Here is a 23668-nt window from a genome sequence, read left to right on the forward strand (position 1 = left end):
ATGAGATTAATACAATATACACACACATATTGATTTGTAAAAAAATTCGAATTTTTATTTAACAGAGGGGAAAATGTAGTGTCTTGCGAGTTTCAGGATGGAACCCTTTTGACTCCTACAAGCCCCTGTTGAGCTGTGACGTAGGTATCAAAGCACAATGCAATGAACGGTTGTTTTAGAATATTAAGTTTGTAGTTACACGCAGAAGAATAAAGATGTGTAATACTAAGCTCTGTGTGTGGCATAGTCAACGGCCGGTAGCCCAGGCTGGAGAGGACGCTACAGGGACCAAGTGGATAGACACAGTAATGCTGCAAACAGGTGTGTATAAAGGGGGGGACATACTATGCTGGACATACGGAAATAGTACTGGGTTACACCGAATGTTTATTAATGTTTGGAATGGACATATGGTATGCTAAATGACCCTATGGATTATCTTCGAGTATGGGGCAGTGGTGAACATACCAGTGCACTCTACCATGGTAGACCTCATAAAAATACATGGCCGGTCCACACACGGCTCAGAAATTCCGGGGGCCCCAGGGCTGTCTGGGGTGAGGAGAAACTTTGCCCCCATGCTGAGGTTGGAAGCGATGTCCACTCACCTCGCACTAAAGCTGGGGGGGGTGGGCCCCGGCAGTGGTCTGGTGCTGAAGTATCGGTGCTCTGTTTGGACCCGGAGGAGAGGTAAGTAGGAGGACTGCATGAGGGTTCGTTGTGGGGTTCAGTGCTGCTACACGGGAAAGCTTGACCTTCGGATTGGGTAACCTTGCCCCGGATAATGAAAGGCAGCACCAGCGCCAGGTCTTCTACCCGGGATGACAGGTAGAGTCTTCTACCCGGGATGACAGGATGAGTCCCTCTGCCCAAAGGGGAGAGGGACTCTGTCCAGTTGGGATGTGCGGGCGGAGAGCGAAAGCAGGCAATCCTCAGGAAACGGATAGTCCGTCCGTGCTGAGGTTTTCGGCACCAGGGCCCTGGACTGCCTCTGCCACCCCATCCTCATAGGTCAGTGAGTAATAATCAACTGAGCTCTGAGAGGTGTGATTCTTCATGTGATGACAGTGGCATGGTACTGCCTCACACACTGGCTGGTTGCAGGCGTGGGGCTGCCGGGTGGAAGCTACCTTCCGTGGACTCTGGCAATCTCACTGAATTCGATATGGGACACTCAGCTGCCTTTCCTCCTTGGTGTGCCTGGTGGAAACAAACTTTGAAACGCGGACATTACGCCGCAATACATTCACAACGCGCTGTTACAACGAGGACCGGTCTGTTACAACGCAGTGCAATTACAACGCAAGTCGTTACAACGACTTCCTCTAGATGGCGCTCTAGACTGAGGAATAGTACGATTTACTATTCAAACACCTTCCCTACTGTTGCACACACTGGAATTGCAATAGTAAATCATACTATTCCCAAGTCCAGCACGCCATCTAGAACACGTCGTTGTAACAACTTGTGTTGCAATGGTACTGCATTGTAACACCACGGTTGTTGTAACAACCGTGTTATGAAGGCACACGATGTAATGACTCGCATAGTAAAGAGTCATATTTGTGCCTGGCGACGCTGTCCCCGCGTGGTGCCCACTGCCCGTTTGGGGGACCCAGGGGTGGGCTTTTTCTGCTGACCGGACTAAAGAGCATAGTGTGGGCGCACTCTCCCTCTTTCATCTACATTATGGGGAAGGACAGGTCCCAGAGACAGCAGCAGGGAAATACTATCATCCAATATACTACTTCTAGTCAGGCACTCAGACTCAGGACTTGAGTAGCACTGCCAACCCCTCCCTAGAGCGTCATGAGGAACCCTCACATGCTGCCCTTTTAGAGGCAAAACAGGGCTCAAGATCAGCTCTGGAGGGCCAAACAGCTGGGGTGTATATCGAGATGAATCTGTTGAGGGCAGATCTCCGCGAGGTGGTGAACAAATTGGAGAATGCTGAAACCAACATCACTACTTTACAGACCGAGGTATGGCAACTTAAGCAACAGGATTCTCAGTTGTAGGTTGTCTCCAACACCCTGGTACACCGAGTCGAGGATACGGAGGGGCGCTCACAAAGGAACAAAATGCACCTGCTGGGCTTCCCAGAGAGGGTGGAGGGCCGGTCCGTTTAGGGATTCCTTGACCATTGGGTAAGGCAACCCGTATGTATCAAAGACAGGTCTGATTTCTTTTGTTAGCGAAAGGGCGCACAGGGCACTGCTGCCTGAACCTCCGCCGGGTACCCCTCAAAAGGCTTTCATCGCTAGGATACTGAATTAAAAGGACACGATCCTGACAGCTGCTAGAGATACACCCATACCACAGTTCAAAAACTGTAATATTGCAATTTACCACAATTATACTCACAAGGTGCAGGAGGGGAGAAAGTCTTTCCTCGAGGTGAAAAGGAAATTTCTCACAATGACTCTCAGGTACATGATCATTTATTCGGCCAAACTCTGGGTTATCACATCGGGGAGGTCGCACTTTTTTGAGTGGCCTGATGACATCTGGCCTTGACGGATGTGCATCCAGCACGCACCCTGAATGAATCGGCCAGCTTCCACAACAGGGGTGGTTGGCGAGGACGTGGGCATCCCCTCTACAGTGTCAGCGCCGGGTCACCGACGTTGGGCACTGACCACATTGTGGTCTGAGGTGATGGCACCATGGACACTGCTGATCTGGGGACCCAGTGAGTGAAAAAGATGCTGAGTGGGGCCAGGCTAGATGGCGGGAAATATGTCTATTTACTCTGCACGCGTTTATAACGTGTGCCATTATTCCGCAAAATCTTTTACAACGCAGGGCTTTACAATGCATTCCATTACAATGCATTATCCATTACAACGCAATTTACTATTCTAACATTACTGGAGTGTTGTAATGGGTAATGCGTTGTGATGGTTTGCGGTCTAAAGCCCTGCATTGTAAAAGGTTTTGCAGATTAAAAAAATGCGGGGTAATGGACTGCGTTGTAACGCAGTCGTTGTAAAGGATGTTTACCGACGGCGGAACATCAGATGCTCCCTTTCAACTCAATGCAAAAAGAACAATTAATGGACAGAATGCAGAACAAAGTCATACATTCACCCCAGTACAGATATCTGGGCCTTAGTCCATTGTCTTTTTGCTCCCCATGCCATTCCAGTTTGGACCCAGTCACACGCAAATCAGTCTGAACTCTGCACCCAATGAGAAGAGTCCAGCCCGAACTGCCAGACCAGGTCATCTCCTTGTGTTTACCCTCTCAACTCAATGACATTGTCAATGACACTATGGGCCATATGTATCATTCAAAATTGCGATCGCAAACGCCGAAATTCTCAGAATTTCGCCGTTTGGGATCGCAATTTAGCTAGGTGGGATGTATGAATGGAAAACAGCATCGCAAAATAAGGGATCGCAAATTTGAGATTCTCTATTTTGCAACAATCGCAAATTGTGATTCCTTAAATGCAATGTACGAGGCCCAGAAAAAGTGCAATTTGGCCATAAAGAAACGCAAATTACCACCAACTTCAAGTTGGTGGTAATTTGCGATTTCTTTGAAAAATGCACTTTTTTACATTTTTCAAAGTGCCATGTGGTGGACATGTTATGTTATAAAGAGCTTGTAGCGCACACAAATACTCTGGAGTGTCCTGGCGCGGAAATGAACTGGGGTGAAGCGAGCAGGAGCCCTTAACCGGATTGACTGAACAGATATGTCTTTAAGCGTTTTTTAAAAAGGCGAAAGTCTTGCATGAGCTGCAGATCCAAGGAGAGCGCATTCTAGGCCGTTGCAGTTTTGACAGAAAAAGACTGGCCCCCAAACGTGATCTGCGGAAACGTGGGATAAACATCCGCCGTAGGGAAGCAGACCGCAGAGATCGATTAGGCACATAGAGAGTGAAGCGCCTCCTAAGATACACAGGGCCCTGGCCATGAAGGGCCCTGTGTGAGAGGATAAGGGCCTTAAATTGTACTCGCTGTGCCACCGGCAGCCATCTAGAACACGTCGTTGTAACAACTTGCGTTGCAATGGTACTGCATTGTAACACCACGGTTGTTGTAACAACCATGTTATGAAGGCACACGATGTAATGACTCGCATAGTAAAGAGTCATATTTGTGCCTGGCGACGCTGTCCCCGCGTGGTGCCCACTGCCCGTTTGGGGGACCCAGGGGTGGGCTTTTTCTGCTGACCGGACTAAAGAGCATAGTGTGGGCGCACTCTCCCTCTTTCATCTACATTATGGGGAAGGACAGGTCCCAGAGACAGCAGCAGGGAAATACTATCATCCAATATACTACTTCTAGTCAGGCACTCAGACTCAGGACTTGAGTAGCACTGCCAACCCCTCCCTAGAGCGTCATGAGGAACCCTCACATGCTGCCCTTTTAGAGGCAAAACAGGGCTCAAGATCAGCTCTGGAGGGCCAAACAGCTGGGGTGTATATCGAGATGAATCTGTTGAGGGCAGATCTCCGCGAGGTGGTGAACAAATTGGAGAATGCTGAAACCAACATCACTACTTTACAGACCGAGGTATGGCAACTTAAGCAACAGGATTCTCAGTTGTAGGTTGTCTCCAACACCCTGGTACACCGAGTCGAAGATACGGAGGGGCGCTCACAAAGGAACAAAATGCACCTGCTGGGCTTCCCAGAGAGGGTGGAGGGCCGGTCCGTTTAGGGATTCCTTGACCATTGGGTAAGGCAACCCGTATGTATCAAAGACAGGTCTGATTTCTTTTGTTAGCGAAAGGGCGCACAGGGCACTGCTGCCTGAACCTCCGCCGGGTACCCCTCAAAAGGCTTTCATCGCTAGGATACTGAATTAAAAGGACACGATCCTGACAGCTGCTAGAGATACACCCATACCACAGTTCAAAAACTGTAATATTGCAATTTACCACAATTATACTCACAAGGTGCAGGAGGGGAGAAAGTCTTTCCTCGAGGTGAAAAGGAAATTTCTCACAATGACTCTCAGGTACATGATCATTTATTCGGCCAAACTCTGGGTTATCACATCGGGGAGGTCGCACTTTTTTGAGTGGCCTGATGACATCTGGCCTTGACGGATGTGCATCCAGCACGCACCCTGAATGAATCGGCCAGCTTCCACAACAGGGGTGGTTGGCGAGGACGTGGGCATCCCCTCTACAGTGTCAGCGCCGGGTCACCGACGTTGGGCACTGACCACATTGTGGTCTAAGGTGATGGCACCATGGACACTGCTGATCTGGGGACCCAGTGAGTGAAAAAGATGCTGAGTGGGGCCAGGCTAGATGGCGGGAAATATGTCTCTTTACTCTGCACGCGTTTATAACGTGTGCCATTATTCCGCAAAATCTTTTACAACGCAGGGCTTTACAATGCATTCCATTACAATGCATTATCCATTACAACGCAATTTACTATTCTAACATTACTGGAGTGTTGTAATGGGTAATGCGTTGTGATGGTTTGCGGTCTAAAGCCCTGCATTGTAAAAGGTTTTGCAGATTAAAAAAATGCGGGGTAATGGACTGCGTTGTAACGCAGTCGTTGTAAAGGATGTTTACCGACGGCGGAACATCAGATGCTCCCTTTCAACTCAATGCAAAAAGAACAATTAATGGACAGAATGCAGAACAAAGTCATACATTCACCCCAGTACAGATATCTGGGCCTTAGTCCATTGTTTTTTTGCTCCCCATGCCATTCCAGTTTGGACCCAGTCACACGCAAATCAGTCTGAACTCTGCACCCAATGAGAAGAGTCCAGCCCGAACTGCCAGGCCAGGTCATCTCCTTGTGTTTGCCCTCTCAACTCAATGACATTGTCAATGACACTATGGGCCATATGTATCATTCAAAATTGCGATCGCAAACGCCGAAATTCTCAGAATTTCGCCGTTTGGGATCGCAATTTAGCTAGGTGGGATGTATGAATGGAAAACAGCATCGCAAAATAAGGGATCGCAAATTTGAGATTCTCTATTTTGCAACAATCGCAAATTGTGATTCCTTAAATGCAATGTACGAGGCCCAGAAAAAGTGCAATTTGGCCATAAAGAAACGCAAATTACCACCAACTTCAAGTTGGTGGTAATTTGCGATTTCTTTGAAAAATGCACTTTTTTACATTTTTCAAAGTGCCATGTGGTGGACATGTTATGTTATAAAGAGCTTGTAGCGCACACAAATACTCTGGAGTGTCCTGGCGCGGAAATGAACTGGGGTGAAGCGAGCAGGAGCCCTTAACCGGATTGACTGAACAGATATGTCTTTAAGCGTTTTTTAAAAAGGCGAAAGTCTTGCATGAGCTGCAGATCCAAGGAGAGCGCATTCTAGGCCGTTGCAGTTTTGACAGAAAAAGACTGGCCCCCAAACGTGATCTGCGGAAACGTGGGATAAACATCCGCCGTAGGGAAGCAGACCGCAGAGATCGATTAGGCACATAGAGAGTGAAGCGCCCCCTAAGATACACAGGGCCCTGGCCATGAAGGGCCCTGTGTGAGAGGATAAGGGCCTTAAATTGTACTCGCTGTGCCACCGGCAGCCAGTGCAGATCCCGCAAATGCTGCCGCACGGTAGACCTCCTAGAAACAGGAGTCTAGCTGTGGCATTTTGTATAATTTGCAGTTTTTTCAGCACATACCCCGGAATGCCAATGAACAAGGAATTGGCGTAATCGAGGCGGGAGAGAATAAAAGCACGGGCAACTGTCTCCTTGGCCTCTCTGGGGAGCAAAAACCTTCTCAGGGCCAAGAGGGTGCCAAAGCAGACACCAGTAAGTTTCTTTACATGATCAGCAAATCGAAGATCCTCACTGAACCATACCCCTAGGTTTTTTGCTAGGCCACCCTCGGAATTAGGGGGAGGAAAATCTGGCGGCCACAGGGATTGTCGGAAGGCCGGAGGAAACTGGCCTTACAAGAGGAACTCCGACTTGTCCTAATTGCACTTTAAATGGGCTTGCGCAAGCCAGCGGGATACGGACGCTAGGCACGTCTGGGCAAAGTCGGTGTTCAGATCCGAGACCTTCCAGGTAAATAACAACTGGGTGTTGTCCGCATAAGCTATAATTTTAGCGCCAAACTCTTCTGCCAGATAAATCAAAGGGGTCAAATAAATGTTAAAAAGAAGAGGGCTCAATGTGGAGCCCTGGGCGACCCCCGTTAAGAGTTACCTGACCAAGGATGAAAAAAGAGCCATACAGACCTGCTGCGTGCGACCGTCCAGAAAAGAGTGGACCCACTCCCATGCAAGGCCACCAATGCCAATGGACGATAGCCGGGCCAAGACCAGGTGGTGAGGCACCGTATCGAAGGCGGCAGAGAGGTCAAGTAAAATCAAGGCCGCCCTACCGCCCCCATCCAGGCACTCCCTGATGGCTTCCGACATCTCCACCAGCGCAGTCTGCGTGCTATAGGCCGCTCTAAACCCCAAATGAGCTGGGTGTAGCACACCCGCGGACTCAATGAAGGTCTAAAGCTGCCGGAAAACCACCTTCTCACAAACCTTGGCCAAAGCTGGAAGGAGAGAAATAGACCGATAGTTAGCTGGAACCAAAGGGTCCAGCGAAGGTTTCTTGAGAAGGGGTAACAGTTAAATGTATGTGTCTTGTAAAGCGCACTGCTGCCCTGAGGCGTCGTGGCGCTGTAGACCGCTGGGGAACCCTTCCTGGCTATCCCTGTGAGATGGTCCCTACTGGGTATCTCCAAGGTGAAACCAGGCATCCCCGGCGAATGTCGGGGGCCGTTGTAGAGATGAGGCAAGCTAATGCCCAGAGTTGCCGAGTGTTTTCCCTGGTTAGAGTAGGCACCGAGGCGAGAATTATCGAGTCCGCTGACCCTGGTCCACGACCCTGCCGCGTCGGGAATTGAACCCTGGTCCCGGGCCGTTCTCTGCTTCCGGGTCTGCCGCCTCTAACCAGTGAGCCACACCACTCCACTTCATCCGGTTCCCAACGCAAGGGAACCATGGCGGTCCGAAGGGAGCAATTGACAATCGCCACTACTTCAGAGCAAACCACCTCGGCCACTAACACTCGGGCCGCACAGGGATCACTGGGCGAACCTGACTTGAGAGACCCCAAGATGGCCAAGATGTTGGACTCCACAGTCGGTAAAAATAGTGTAAGTCGAGGGGCAAGGACACTGGGAATAGGGAAAGACACCACAGAAGAAATCCCTAGATCACTGGCATGTAAATCTACGCTGTCCTGAATCCTTGCTATCTTATCGACAAAAAAGGAGGACAGCTCCTAACACCATTGTTGGGAGGCAGGGAGAGACCTTTGCTCCGCACAAGGCGATAAAAAGCTCTTAACAATGGCAAAGATCTCCTTGCTGTTGTTACTAGCCAGCACAATCCTCCCAGCATAGTAGTCACTCTTGGCTTTCTTAACAGCCGAATAGTACTCTCTCTGAGCTGTACGGAGAGTTGACTTGGCGGCGGTACAGTAGTTCACTCGCCAGCAGCGCTCCAGTTTTTTAAGTTTCAGAGCCTTGAGAGTATTCGAAAACCAAGGTTTCGAGGGTGGAGAGCGCTGTTTACTACAGCGGACTGGTTTGGAGCAGGAGCTAAGCCCCCCCCCTGGCCAATCCAGCCATCAAAAATGTCAACCGCCCCTTCAAGATTGGGAGCGGGACCCGGGCGTGCCAAAAGCAGAGCCTCTGAAAAGGCCGATAGATTGATCTTCCCTGGGTGCAGATCGAATGGCAAAGCAGGGCTACGCGAATACCTTCCCATGGGCCAGGAGAACCTAATCAAAATATGGCCAGACCAAGACACAGGTTCCGGATCCTCTACCTCTATAGCAAAATTAGTACACACCAAATCAATAAGATGACCACCCACATGTGATGGCCTCTTAACCCATTAATTCAATCGGGCCAGATGCAGTGAATCCAAGAGAGCCACAAAGTCCGGTGCATTGGGAGCGTTCAGGTGGATATTAAAATCCCCTAGAAGTAAAAACTTAGAATAGCGAAGGGCCCGGGGGGTGATGACATCATCAAGCGTTTTTAAAAAGGCTCCAGAGGGACCGGGCAGGCGGTAGACCAACATGCCTCCCAACGTAAAATGAGGGGAAAGGGTAAAAGTGAAATCCCCTCTGCCCTTTGGGCATGTATGTGTGCCACATATGCACACATGCATATTTGAGGGATGCAACAGGGTGTCCTTTTGACACCCTGGCACCCTTGAAATTGCATTCTCAATTTGCGATTCTCTAATTGAGAATCACAAATAGAGACTGTCTTCTCATTCATTCCTATGGGCCTCTAGGCCCATAGGAATGAATGGGGAGGTATTCCTTAAATGCAAATCGCAATTTGCAATTTGCAATTAAGGAATATGTAGGATTCGCAAAATTATTTGAAAAACCTACATACATAGCGTTTTGCTATTCTCAAATAGCTATTCACTAAAAATCGCTATTTGAGAATTGCAAAACCAAAGTTTCATACATTTGGCCCTATATTGCCCTGAGGTATATATGTGTTCTCCCGGATTGCTGTGGGGTTGCCTAGCCACCTGTTTTTTCTTTTGTAATGGGGGGTGTGTGTGAGCATCATCAAAGTCTCTGACGAATCCTATGTTCGAATGTTGACCCACTACAGCAGCTATTGATTCTTTTCCAGCATCTAGCTCACACTTAGGTTGGGTCTGTGTGTTATACAGGGTTGTCTGCTGGTCCGGGAGGCTGTGTTCTGCATGGAATGTTGTTTAACATCTGGTGCATCTCTGGTGTGCATCTGTGGGTGCGAATCTGTCGCTGCAGCAGAGAGGATGGGGTTTATTGAGTTATGTTGGTTCTAGGAGGGTGGGGTAGCGATGCTGTGTACCAATCTTTATGGGCTTGTATGCACTTAGGTTGGCTCTTACTTGTCCGGGGGGGGGTGGGGGGGGGTCTGTAGATTACGTGTTTCGTTCTGCGTTTAAATAGTTTGGTTGGTCTCCCAAGGGGTGCTCATTCGGGTTGCACCAGGGGTTCCCGTCTACCGCGCCTATATGGAGGGGAACATGGAGGGTCGTTATGCAGCTGATCCAGGGGAGACTTGATATGGAAACGGTGATCACCTTTCACCTGAAGATGCGAGACGTTATCTCACTGGTGTTAAGACTCATGGGTTCTGTGGGCAGGGAACTTCAACTGCATAACAGATGGTATCATAGATAGACACCCCCCATGACAGAACACCAAACATACAATGACTGCCACCCTGTGGGAGGCCACTGATCACTTGGGACTTTGCAATATTTGGAGGGCTTTCCACCCCTCGTCTAAAGAATACACCTGCTATTCACTGATGCACGATACCTATTGCAGACTTGACAGTATTTTGTTAACTGCCTCCCTGGGGTCCAGCGTTCATGAGGTGCCACTTCTCTCCTGATACTTGTCAGAGTATGACCCTATTTACTGCGAAATCGAAGGGGTAGGGGAGGGCCGTGGTCGCAGATGACCTGGAGGCTATCTCCGGAAGTCCTACAGGATCCCAACGGTAGGGAGGTTCTGGCTTGTGCACTGATGTATTTCTTTGAGCCAAACTGGTCAACTGAGTGGAAAACTATGAAAGCTGTGATCCGGGGATGTTGTATAGGTCTTTCTTGTGGGATCAGGCGAACCCTGCAATCCGAATTTCTACACAGTGAGCAATTAGCTCTGGCTTGGGGGGAGAGGTGGCAGGAGGAATTATTAGCTCAGCGATTGGTTTCCAAGGTGCGGGATAGGCTCAAGAAGTACATGCTAAAATCATATCACCAGCTTCTGCATAGGGAAGGAGACGGCTCCGGGCGGCTTCTGGCCTGTATTTTTAGCAGGAGACGCCTCACCCATGCATTCTTCACCTTTTGTCCCCTCAGGGCAGGGAGGTTTTACATGCAAAGGGGCATAGTGGATGCCTTTAAATGCCATTTGGAGCATGTGTATTGTAACCCGTGTACATTCCAAGGGGTGCACATTGCTGCCTTTCTGGCATCCATACTGCTTCCAGGGCCATGAGAAGTAGCTGCACGTGAATTGGATGCTGACTTCACCTAGGAGGAAATCCATACAGCCTTAGGCCAACACCCTGGAGGGAAGGTTCTGGGCAGAATTGGCATTCCCACCAAGTTTTAACAGACCTTCGCCCCCATTCTTACTCAATGCTTTCTGGAGGCTGGGAGGTCTGGGATGTTCCGTCCGTCTACGTGGGAGGCTGCATCTCTATGATGATCAAGTCCGGCGCGAATCCATCTGCCTATAGTTCACTCACAATGATTTTTATGGACAATAAAGTAATTTGCAAAGAGCTTGCCATTCGTTTGAGGCCGGTGCTTCCACAATTAATCCACGATGACCAATGCAGTTTCATACCCGGTCATAGTACCTCTATGAACCTGCGGCATCTGATGAATATCCCTCATGACGTGGAGGGTAGAGAAGAGGAATTAGCTGTGGTTTCCATTGACATAGCCAAAGCTTTAAACACAGTTAAATGGGGCAACCTTATGCAGGTGTTTGAGGCGATGGGGTTCAATACAACCTTTCACTCGCTTTTTGTATATTCGACCCAGGGCCAAGGTACAAGTGGGTAGGATATGCTCTGAAACACGGGAGGTGGGCAGAGGCACACACCAGGGCTGTTCTTTCTCATGCCTCCTTTTTGCGCTCACACTGGAGTCGCTTGCAGTCCAGATCTGTCACAACAAGGTTGAGTGTGGGATTAAGGTAGGGAAGTTACTCACTTGGTATCCTTGTACGCGACACGCTCTCCTTTCCTGCAACTCCTCAGTGATCTCTTCCCATCCTGTTGACACACTTAGCCACATTCGGACAGCTGTTGAACCTTTAAACTCAATCATAGGAAATAACTAGTGTTTCCTCTGGGATCCCTGGCCACTTGTGATCCGGCTGCTTTACCGCCTGTGCCCCTTCGCTGGGAGATGGATACATTCCGGTACCTGGGAGTGATGGCGGCCTACACACTGCAGAAGTGTATGGATCATAATTTAGGAAAGGTCACAGAGGGCCTCCACTCATTTGTGCAGCTTCGGATCTCACGCCCGCTTTCACTTATGGGTCAGGTGATAGTCTCAAAGATGGTGTTCTTACGACAATGCCTATACATTATCCAGCATTCATTCAATACTCTACCACACACTGGATTTTGAAGATTGCATTTCCTCCTAACCTCACTGATATGGGCTGGGGGATGGAGCAGGGTAGCCAGGACCCATATCTTTCAACCACTGGAGAAGGGGAGATTGGAGATACCCATTTTATTTATTTTTTAAAATATTTGTATTATATTTTTATAGTTAAACAGCAAATGGGTGTGAATTTGCACTCAACACAATACTAACATTTGAGCAGAGAAAATGCAGCAACATTATCATAATGAGAGATTTCTCATACAGGTACATTAACACATAGGCCTCATCGGACAGGGGAGTCAGCTAGGAATCATGAGGGAGAACCTGGACCATAGGGGTCCCTTCTACATCCATGATCAAGTCCAGATCATAGCATTTTATCCAAGGACCCCAGAGCTAGTAACATTTCCTCGGGCACCCCCTACTTTATATATAACCTTTTCAGCTGCCATGTACAAATCCATTGAATTCTTCTACTCTCGAAGGGACGGGACCTCAGGAGCCCCCCCCCCAAGTTTGGCTATCTCTCTCTTCTCTACCACCAGTCCCATATTACTGAAAAGGAGTTTGCACGCCGCACTTCTACATCTGTGGGAATACCCAGGAGAACATATTCAGACTCCACCGGGAACACCGCCCCCATTATCATTCCAAGTTCTGCCAATGCTACACTCCAGTATTGCGATACCCAATTCAAAGCAATATTACCTGGCCTCACAAATCCAGCATGCTGCCCACTGGCTAGTGGAGGAGGGCGCTTGAGAGAAAATCGCTCTTAGAGGACGCGGAGGGGGTGATCTTCCCTTCCTCAACTTCTGCTGTCAGAAGGGGGGATGGGATGTAATATTAGTACCGTACCTTATACGGCACACTCCATCCCTGTGGGTATGGACTGTCAGGGTGGTCCTGGGTAGAGCCCCCTTCACCAGGAATGTATCTTTTGGGACCTCCGGCTTTTAGAGTACTGAGGGATCTGTGTGTCTTTCTGCCTGCAGAGAGGGTGTCTGCGAGATCAGGGGGGCCCTGTTCCCTAATGAAGAATGAATCACCTTTGAGGCGGCGCAGGAAAGCTTCCATGTAGGGTCAGGACAGTTCTTGCAGCTTGCCCATATTGCAGCTATAGTCTGGGAAATAAGGTCTACGTTCCCAGAGGCCCCTACTACATCGCTCACCGTCCGAGACCTGTTGGAGTTGGGAGGGGGCACCATCTGGTCTCCCTCTTGTATAGGGCCAGGACAGCAGATTGTAAGCAGGTTCTGTTTCCTGCATGGGAACATTGGGAGAGTGACCTAAGGGTGCAACTTGGGGATACCCAACTGAAGAGAACGTGTGCATTGGTGAAGACTATGTTGAGCAATGCAAGATTTAAACGTATACATTTTCAATTTCAGCATCACACATATGTCACGTAAGTCCTGCTACATAAACTGAATCCTAGTAAGTCTGCTGGTTGCCCCAGGTGCCAGGCACCCGTTTTGCCAGTTTTGCATTTGACTTGGGACTGCCCTGTGGTGAATGAGTATTGGCTGAGAGTGCTGGCACGGATGAGGACAGTGGTGTGGATTCCTGTGGACATGGACCCTGCTGTCTGTCTGATGGGTGACATCTGTAGGCAGAAAGGTCAGAAAACGGTGTTTAAATTCTTGCACTTGGTTGTACTACTGGCCAAACGATGGGTGGTAATTACATGGATGGGTCAGAGTGTGGTGCAGTGAGAGGCAAACCTGGCAGAGTGGGCGGTGGCAGAGGAGATATGTCTGAAAAGGTGCAGGCATGATGATATGGCTGAGGAGGACCTGGAGGTGTGGGCGGGACTCCTGTCTGAATTCATGGACCCTGAGGGTGCTCGATCATGCTCCTCCATGGATGATGAGAGGTCTCTTACCACAAATGAGGACTGACCAGGTAAGAAGTGATGATTCATGTCGAAGGTTCTGGGGGCTAATCAGTTAATATCTATGATGGATATGCAAATGTGCGATTTGGGCGAGTTATTTCTATGATGAAGAATTGCTACTACTGTAGGAATCTACCTTACCCGTGACATTGTTGAAGATGGCTGTTGGTTTTATAATTGTTTGTTCTTGTTTGTACAAGTGAAAATATTAAAATAGGTAATTAAAAAAGGGCTATAGGTTGATTGATATGCCAGTAGAATGTGCCATTATGCAGGATCCGGCAAGTTATTTCTGTGCCACATTAGGCAATTTATTTTTGCAATTTAGCAATGATGGTAGCTGGGAGAGACACCTCAAGACACAGGGGAGGAAAAACAATACTAGACCTGGCGTCATGGGCCAAACTGAAGGATTGGTGGATGAATGCCAAGAAATGGGTATACAAGGCACATGGATCCACCAGAAAGTGCGAAAACATATGGGACTCATGAAAAGAATCCAAAGATTTGTGGCAATTAGCGGGATGAAAGAGGAAAAGTGAGGAAGATATCCGACAGGCAGATTTCTTGTACAGGAGATCAGATAAACGGTGTAACGATCAAGAAAGCATTTGTACTGTAAGCCAAGAGAACTAACAAATATACTGTTTTTACTAAATGGATAAAAAGTGTTTTTCCCTTTGTGTTACTAAAACAATAAAAATGTGTCTTAAAAAGAAACATGCTTCATTTTACAAAGGTTATTGACATAACTTTCGCTAATGGGAAGATTTCAACTGTTCTACTAGCTCGCAAATACATAAATACTTTACATTTGGTTCTGTAAAACACGTTTTTGTTATATCATATTAAGACAGATTTATTTTAAAAAATGGCAATAGTTCATAAAATGGAATATGTTACATTTACAATTAATCTGCAGCCGTGGTACTGTATTATGAACTAGAAATGGTATAAAATACTATTTCTGTTTTATGCAAAAGGACATCTTAGTGTTCAGGTACACTATTCCACTGAACATGGGGGCATTTTCTTACTTCCGAGGGTAGGTCTGTTATCCCACTGCTGGAGAAAGGCCTTGTTGTTCTGAACCTGCTTTCTCTGCCAATGGTCGAAACTCCCAAATCAGGAAACTCTTCATCATCCTAAGAATCAAGAGAGAACAGATGAAGGGCTCTCAGAAATTTCTCAATTCAGCCATCACCTTAAAGAGTTGTACACCTAAGTGAAAAAATAAAACAGGCTACTTGTATCCCAAACCTACCCCAGCCATATTGTCAGGCAACACATGTTGCTTTCTTCATGTATGTACAAAGTCCTTTAATTACACAGTTCGAGTTAAATTGGCAATGTGGCCCACATCTTTTGAACAACTCCAGTTGAATATGTGTCAAATAAAAAGCAATACTTGTATTCTTTATTTTAATGCAGCACACTCATGAATGCCTCATAATGCTAACAAAAAAACACACAAAAAAATCCTTCCGTTCTACATATTTATAAAATAAATACAGAAATAAAAGTGGCCTAAGAAGTGTTCCCAACATTAAATGTGTCACTGTATAAGGCCAGTTATCTAGACATAGAATGCATAATTCTAGGTTCCACCTTGGGGGTGCCCAGTAGGGGGCATCTCACAGGGAAAACCAGGAAGGGTTCCACAGCGGTATTCAGCGCCAGGATACCCTGAGTAGGGTGGCAGTGCGCTTTACAAGTAAACCCACATTTACACATTTACAGTATACACACGAGGACCAAGAAGCACTGTAGTCACCAACTTGGTGAATCAACCCGCTTTTTCAGTAGTAAGGTCCAACACTTTGCAGAGCAATGAAGTCCAATATGCTAACCCAGGACTAAACTGAAAACTTCACGGGAGGCTAGTGACTTAGCAAAAGTGAAAGCCATGACAAAATAGCAATTTCCTGTATTTATGAAGACAATCCTGAAGTGAACACCAGGCACAATAAGGCAAACGAATGACTCAATCATTGAAAATGTTCGACCTAAAACACATGGGGAGAATGGGTGAATTTGAAAACCATTAACAAGTGGAATCACTCGTTCACCATGACCTCTCCTTAAATGGCTCTGAGATTACACGGTCATGACTGATGGTTCCCTAAAATACATGACAACAGTGGGGTCTGATGAAGTTGGAAGTGGTGCAGAGTTAATAACTGTTCAGGTCTGTACGAGTCAACCATGTAGCCATCCTGAGGAGGGTTTGAGTTTGGGTGATAAGCTGGGTGCCAAAACAAATACACAAATCTCAAATAAACCATCCCAAGGACAGCAGAGGTAGACAAATCTTACTGGCTCAGTTTCCAGAGACCTAACAGGATCAGAAAGCAGACAGGTTACATCAATCTCAAATTATTAGACTTCATACAGCAGTAGTGATATCATAAAAACATTTATCAATATAGATGTTACACAAGTCAAATAACAAACAAAGACTAAAGTGCTCCGAGATACCAAGGAATCAATTTTTGCAATGAGCCTCACAAACTCTGCATGATGAATTATTTCTAGAAAGTAAATTGTAAATATATTTTTTAAATGCAACCATTTAGTCCCTAAATAGCAGTTTCCAAAAATATGCATATTTTTTTCTAGCAAATGTACTCTCATGAACAAAATCAAATTTTTGTTTTTAAAAAAAAACAACAGTTTTTCAGTTTTAGTAAATAGCTGTTTGGTCCACAAACACTAGCTTGATACTTTCATCTAATGTTCTCATGTAGCATTAACACAGATGGACAGGATGTGATTTACATTACCGTATATCATCAAATTCGAGGCATCCTAAGGCAGAGATTTCCACCTTGATTCAGTCAGGAATTATTACAATATATCAAAGATGGGACTATTATGCAGGACTCTATTACACCATTTGTCCCCACATTTATGTCAAGCCTTAGCACAGTTGGCCTCAGATTAATATTATGACTGGGACAGCCACAAATACATCATACTCACAAAACGTGGGCATTGTTTTGCCATGGATAGACAGACTTTTGTCAATAGTGCCCACAGTATGCCAAAGCTGGACATGTCGGGGACAGTCAAAATGTTGTTGTAAATACTCACAGTTTATCAAGGACAGGTAATTTCAGTGGCAAGTCGCAACGTGGCCACAATATGGAGGAGTCACAACTCATGAAGATTCCAAACCAAAGCCCATAATTGACCAAACTATACAAGAAGTATTTTCTCTTACAGCATGCCACACAGAAAGTATTATGTGATACTAAATGCGGTGCTAGCATTCGTTTTCAGCAGGAAGCTAGGAAGATATGACAAACCATGCTTGGCTATCATGTATTTGCTGGTAAGCAGTATAGGTTCAAACCCTGCTCCACTGTTCCAAGGCTGGGCCGAAAACCACATTGGACATCTGTAAAAATAGAGTTTCTGCTCAGTCCAGGCTTTCCAGCACTTCCATAAAAATTCGACCCACAAGCTTGACAATAGAGTTGAGGAGAGCTGTTGGTCGGTAGCACATTAGGTCGGACGCGTCCCCTTTTTTGAAAATTGGTAAGATATTAGACATAGATCATGCTGGAGGTGGGGTACTCATGGTAGCAGCCCTTATGATACTAGTTAACAGTGGGGCTCATAGGACAGTGTTATTCTCAAACAAATTCATAGGGACATTGTGCGGGCTTAGTGCTTTGCCATTTAGACTCTTCTTGATTGCAGAGACAACCGCTACCACTTCTAGATAGAGGACAAGACGGCTTAAATGGGAAACAGTCTTTACAACGTGATTTTTACATCGCACTGCCTTTACCGAGCATTTATTACCAAGCAGGTTTTTACCACGTATAGGCCTTTACCATGCATGACTTTACCACACATTTAAGGTAAGTATAGGGGTGTCTCCCCCCAAAAAGATAAAAATACACACATATACACACATATATATATTTAAACTTACCTTACTAATACTTACCTTAGTTAGACTAATAATGCATGGTAATTTATTTATTTTAAGTTTTATATAGCGCGAACATGACCCGTTAGGGTATCAGAGCGCTTTACAAGGAAAGGTACGTTACATACAGGAAGGCATGGGCATATTACTCCACCGTATTACAATTTCCATAGGAAATAATGGAATTGTAATACGGCTGTTTGTGATGGAGTAAACGTGTCCGCCAAGATCGTAATCAGGCTCAGAGAAAATTTTTATTAATTTATATCTCATCGGAGATCAACAATATTTACAATTCTGAATTATTACAATGAAAAGAAGTTTAAAGTTTAAAAAGCCTAACAGTCTCAGTGCAAACCTTTCACCATTAAGGCATGCGAGGTAAAATAATGTCTGCTAAAAAATGCAAGGTAAAAAATTAGTTGTAAAGGCATGTGATATTTTTACCTGCATTGTTTCGGTATACAACCACTTACATTAGCCTCTCTAGCTTCAATACGATCCTAATTGGGGGAGAGGGCTGGCTGGCAGGCGTTTACACATTAGTAAAATAGCCCACCCAGTAGCAGGCTAGTATTACAGTTTCAGCCCTAAATGGTGGACGCACAACACTAAAAAATATATATGATTTATGACCTGAACGGTTCCACGGTCACAGGACTTGCCCTCACAAACCAGCGGGTCCTAGGCTTCCTCTTTGATGCTGTTCTTTCTAGTCCTCAAGGCTTCTTTATACTGCCCTCTACATTTCTTCCATTCCATAGGTATTCTCTGTGTTTTTAATGCAGGTAGAAATTCTGTATGGGCCTGGAAGCATGCTGAATCCAAGCATCCACGACTCTCAATCCCAGTAGCTTTTAGCTATGTCCTGATAGAGCCGCAAAATGATTTAAAAAAGCTCAGGAACTTAAGGGGATGTGCACTCTCATCTAAAGAAACTCAGCATGCTTCGGCATTCTCCTCAAATAGTTCTGACAATAAACGGGGGGCTAACTTTGGACAATTTCATCACAACCCTTCTATCTTTGAAAAATTGGACAGCTGTTGTAATTTTAATGGTGCTTTCACGATCTGTACAAACCTGAGGCACACTGTTACCGGGTTATGATCACTTAAGCTATTTACCTTAAAGTTGCACATACAAGGAGTCAGACCTTCAGGAAACAGAATATAATCTAAAGTACTGCAACCCCTCCCCCCCCCCGCCCCACCTCCCAAAAAAGAGTAAAAGTAGGTGCTAGGGAGAGTGCATAAGGGCATACTTCAGACGCAATGAAAAGGCTGTATTTCATCAGAAAGGTATTAAGGGTGTCACCATGTAAATGATGTCTGAAGTGCGACTCACCCTCCCGTACTTATTTTCATAAATTCGCACACTTTCTCCAGGAAATAATTACCTGTCAATATATAGTTATAAACATCTCTTCACGTTTTATGAATAAATCAATATTGCGAAGTTCAACACTATGGTTGTAGAACTTAATAACTAGAAAATGTAAGCGACTAGAAAATTAAATGTGTAACAATTTGGTACAAATGTGATATATAGAAAGATCATAAAATGTTTCATGGGGAGAGGACAGAAATGAGAACAGTCAAACCATCCTTGGCCCTGCCTATCTGTGAAGGAAGAGCGTGTGTATGATGTGTGTAGAACCCATCTATGTGGAAAGAGTCCAAAGCCCTAGTTTCATGAAGACAAATAAGATCCTACTATCTAATAAAAGCAAGCCCATCTGGATTGCAGGGGCGGCTAGTGTCATTTGAAAGTGGTAGGGCGCAAACTGATTTGCATACTGCACCGCAGCGAGCGAGCCCGAACCCCATAATGGCCTAATCTAACCAGGTTCAACTCTCTGGCACTACATCCAAAACTCCCAGGGGAAGCAACAGTGATTTTTCAATACACAGGTCCGACCCCTCCTTGAAGGCCTCCTCCAGTCCCACCAGAAGCAGCTGCACTGACTAAGCTGGGTGCTGCAAACAAAACAGCATGTCATCCGCATATAGGATATCGTGTGTGATGACGTCCCCTCTCCAGCCTCAATGCCCACGTCCCCCATGTCGGTTTGGTTTTTCACCGCCAATGGCTACAATGCATTGCCACGCCACCGCAAAGAGCAAATGGTCTAATCTAACCAGGTTCAACTCATTGACAGCTCCAGTCCAGATTGCTCTTTCTTTAATAAATCAATAAACAAAAGAAATGCCAGTACTGTAACAACCAGTTCTTTTTACTTAATCAGACCATAAGGAATGTGCACTATGGTCGAGCAATATTTGAATTAATCTTTTATTTTATTTTTAAAGTTTTGAGCAAGGATTATTGGTTATTATTTCACCAATTCACTATACTTTACACGACCTCTTCTATATATACATATATCTACATTCACAAAAGATTTTTTACAATATCATTATTATTATCCAAACCAATTACAATTTTGAAACAATCATACCCTCACACATTCACACCCATACACAACGACAAATGTTATCACAAAACCTGGAATCAAAAGTATTCACAGTAAGCCATATACAATAAATTTTCAAAGATAAAACTTTTTTGGGAATTCTTTTTATATATCTTCCTCCTTTGTTTAGATGGCAAAAAAATTGTCTACGCGTTTCGAACTCACACTGCTCGCGGAGTTCTCATCAGGACAAAATAGCTGTGGAAGAAAGGAGAAGAACCTTCCTTTAGGGTCTCATCAAAAATGCTGGTAACCTTACTCACAATATCCATTACTCAAGCCACCGTGTCTTACCTCTAAAATCTAAAAGAGCAGTCTGGGGTTACGTAGATCACCCGTCGAATCCACCAGTTATCCTAATCAAACCATCTGTATATGAAAAGACAATCAATCACCAACCCATCTCAATGTCAGTCTTTCTTTCTAAACAAACAAGGTGTGGATGAACTTACTTTTATTTAAGATGGAGGTCACATATGGAACATGGAGTGCGGCCGGTCCTGTAACAGGATGAATATTTTGAGGATCATTCCTTTTTAAAAAAAAAAAATTTCTTTTAAAACGACCTTCTAGGCAATCATGAACATGTTAATGCTTACTTGTCAGATGTATTACCGCTGTCCGCGATGGCTAATCTCAGGACGCGGGAGCACACTGAAAAGGAGAAGTTGGTGAACGGTTAGTTCTACCAAAACGTTACGATTGTGAGCGCAAGTGTTGGTTTGTCGCATTTAGGTTGTCACACTAGGTGCCTACCTGGTTGCCCAGAGTTGGGGGTTTCCCCGCTGTGCTGGAAAACTCTCGGCGCTGTAGTAAATTGCAACGCTCTTCCGTGGGATGGATTTCCTATCCCCGCTAGCCTCGAAGAGAATCACGAGGGGCTTCTGGTCTCTGAAAAACGAGTATGAAGTGATTATTACAACCGTCCCTTTTCTAAGACTCCATACAGTTGCCGTTAGTTCAGTTCTTGCCTTGTTGCACAATAATCGCGCTTACCAGTCTAGTTAGAAGGATGTCACTGTCATCAGTCACAATCTCGAGAATCGCTCGTGGCCGTACTTCCGGTTCCGTAAGAGGATCCTAGGAGTTGTAGTTGCGATACAGTTTGTGCCTTATATTCACAACTCGGAATTGGATGTCGGTGCATGGCCACTATGTTTGCAGTATAATGCTAAGTTAACTGCAACCCACCTCAATTGTGGTTCAATACAATTTGCACAATTATACCATTCGTATCGTGTATCATGAAATGGTTATCGTGTCGGCCATATTTGAGTGGTTTCCACAGTGACTTAATGCCTATGTTTCCCGGGTCAGAAAATCAGCACAATCTCAAAATCGGTTCAGCTAGGTTGCAGATGCTGATTATCCAGGGGGATCTATTTTCTCTCAACTTAATTTATATATTTCAGAGAGCTCATTGAGTCCATGGGTGGCGGTGTTAAATTTCACAATTAACATAGCCTCTTGTTTGGACAATTTCAGGTCCTGGTCTCCTCCTCTTATGTCTTTCTCTACTTTAGAGATAACTGTCCACATTACGTCTGGTTCCTTATGATTGTTTATACGCCAGTGGTTCACCAAATAGAGCTGTCAAAACGTTGTTCTTAATTCTTGATTTGTGTTGTTGAATCCGTACCCGAACTTCTTGGTTTGTCTTTCCAATATATATGAGTCCACATGGACATTTTATACTGTAGACAACATATCTTGATTTACAATTAGTGAAGGCCTCATGTTTCCATCCTATGTTGTTATGGCTGAAGAATGTCCCCTCCACAGTTGTGTCACAACAGTTACATGACCCACATTTGTGGTGGCCCTGAATGGGAGGTAGCCTCAACATTGTTCTCAAATCGGAGGCTGTTGTCTTCGGCAATGCAGCGCGAATTAGTTGATTCGCAATACTTACATTTTTCTTGAATGCAAAAAGTGGTTCTTTGCTGAAGGTTTCATCCAAGTTTTTGAGTAAATGCCAGGTGTTCCTAACCACTTTCTTCAACATGTTTGAGTTGGGACACCAGGTTGACACAAAAACCATCCTGTCTGATTCTTTTTTTGCTTTTCTTTCTAGCAGGCATTCACGGGGGGTCCACCATGCTCTCTTCATGGATCTCCTTAGCAATTTATTGGGGTAGCCACGTTGTTTTAAATTGTCCGTAAGATTTTCAGCATGTCGTTGATACTCCTCCTTGTCATGACAATTGCGGCGGATCCTGAGATATTGCCCGAAAGGCAAATTATCCTTGAGGCTGCGTGGGTGGTTACTCTTATAATGTAAAGCTTTATTCCGGTCAGTTGGCTTTTTGTATAAGGTCGTCACTAGCCCACCCTCATGGGGGTAAATTTCTACATCCAAAAAAGCCATTTTGCTTTTCGAGTAGCTAGTGCTGTATTTGATGGTCGCAGTTCTATTGTTGATCCAATCAAAAAATGTCAAAAGATCCTCCTCAGTGCCTGTCCATACAAAGAAAATATCGTCGATATATCGACTCCAATTCTCAATCCATTGTACATATGGATTATTTGTATACACAAAGGTTTCTTCATACTTTGACATAAAAAGAATTGCCAATTCCGGGGCGAAGGGACAGCCCATTGCTACTCGGCTAATTTGTAGGTAGAAATCCCCATCAAAACTAAAGTAGTTTTTTTTAAGTGCAAAGGCCGCCAGTTTTAGGATGAATGATGTGGGGATCCTATGTGGTCTGACCCTCTCGTCAAGAATGGACTCTAGGACATATAATCCTTCCTCTTGCGGGATCTTTGTGTACAGGGACGTGATGTCCATTGTCACCATCCAGGATTTTTCTTTGTCAAATTGTATCTCTGATATTTTATTGATAAAATCCGTTGTGTCTTGGATGAATGATTTTATTGATGTCAAAAATGGTTTCAGGAAGAAATCTACAAATTTTCCCACTGGTTCGATCAGGGAACCGCAACCAGAAACAATTGGTCGGCCCGGCGGTGTTTTCTCATTCATATGTATTTTTGGTAATACATAAAATAGTGGTACTCTCGGATGTTTAGTTTTTAGATATTCCATTTCCCTTTTACCTAAAAATCCTTGACTAAATCCTTCATCAATCATGGCATGAAGTTCACCTTTAAACTCAGCGGTGGGATCTTTTTTTAGTTTTCGGTAACAGGAGATGTCCTCAAGTTGTCTTTTTACCTCAATGGAATAAAGAGACCTATCCCAAACCACGATTGATCCGCCTTTGTCGGCTTGTTTGATCAC

The 23668-nt window shown here is 45.3% G+C and overlaps 1 protein-coding gene across 2 annotated transcripts in view; it reads right to left on the reverse strand.

Moving 5' to 3' along the window:
* The window catches only part of SECISBP2 (SECIS binding protein 2), a 429157-nt gene that overhangs the window by 302415 nt on the left and 103074 nt on the right, over nt 1-23668 (reverse strand). For both annotated transcript variants that reach the window (XM_078675640.1, XM_078675639.1), the window contains exon 4: nt 15048-15155. In XM_078675640.1, the coding sequence (XP_078531766.1) occupies nt 15048-15155 (108 nt within the window). The remainder of the gene's footprint in view (nt 1-15047; nt 15156-23668) is intronic.

This window comes from Lissotriton helveticus, chromosome 2_1, assembly GCF_964261635.1.
Source record: "Lissotriton helveticus chromosome 2_1, aLisHel1.1, whole genome shotgun sequence".
Classification (NCBI taxonomy): Eukaryota; Metazoa; Chordata; class Amphibia; order Caudata; family Salamandridae; genus Lissotriton; species Lissotriton helveticus.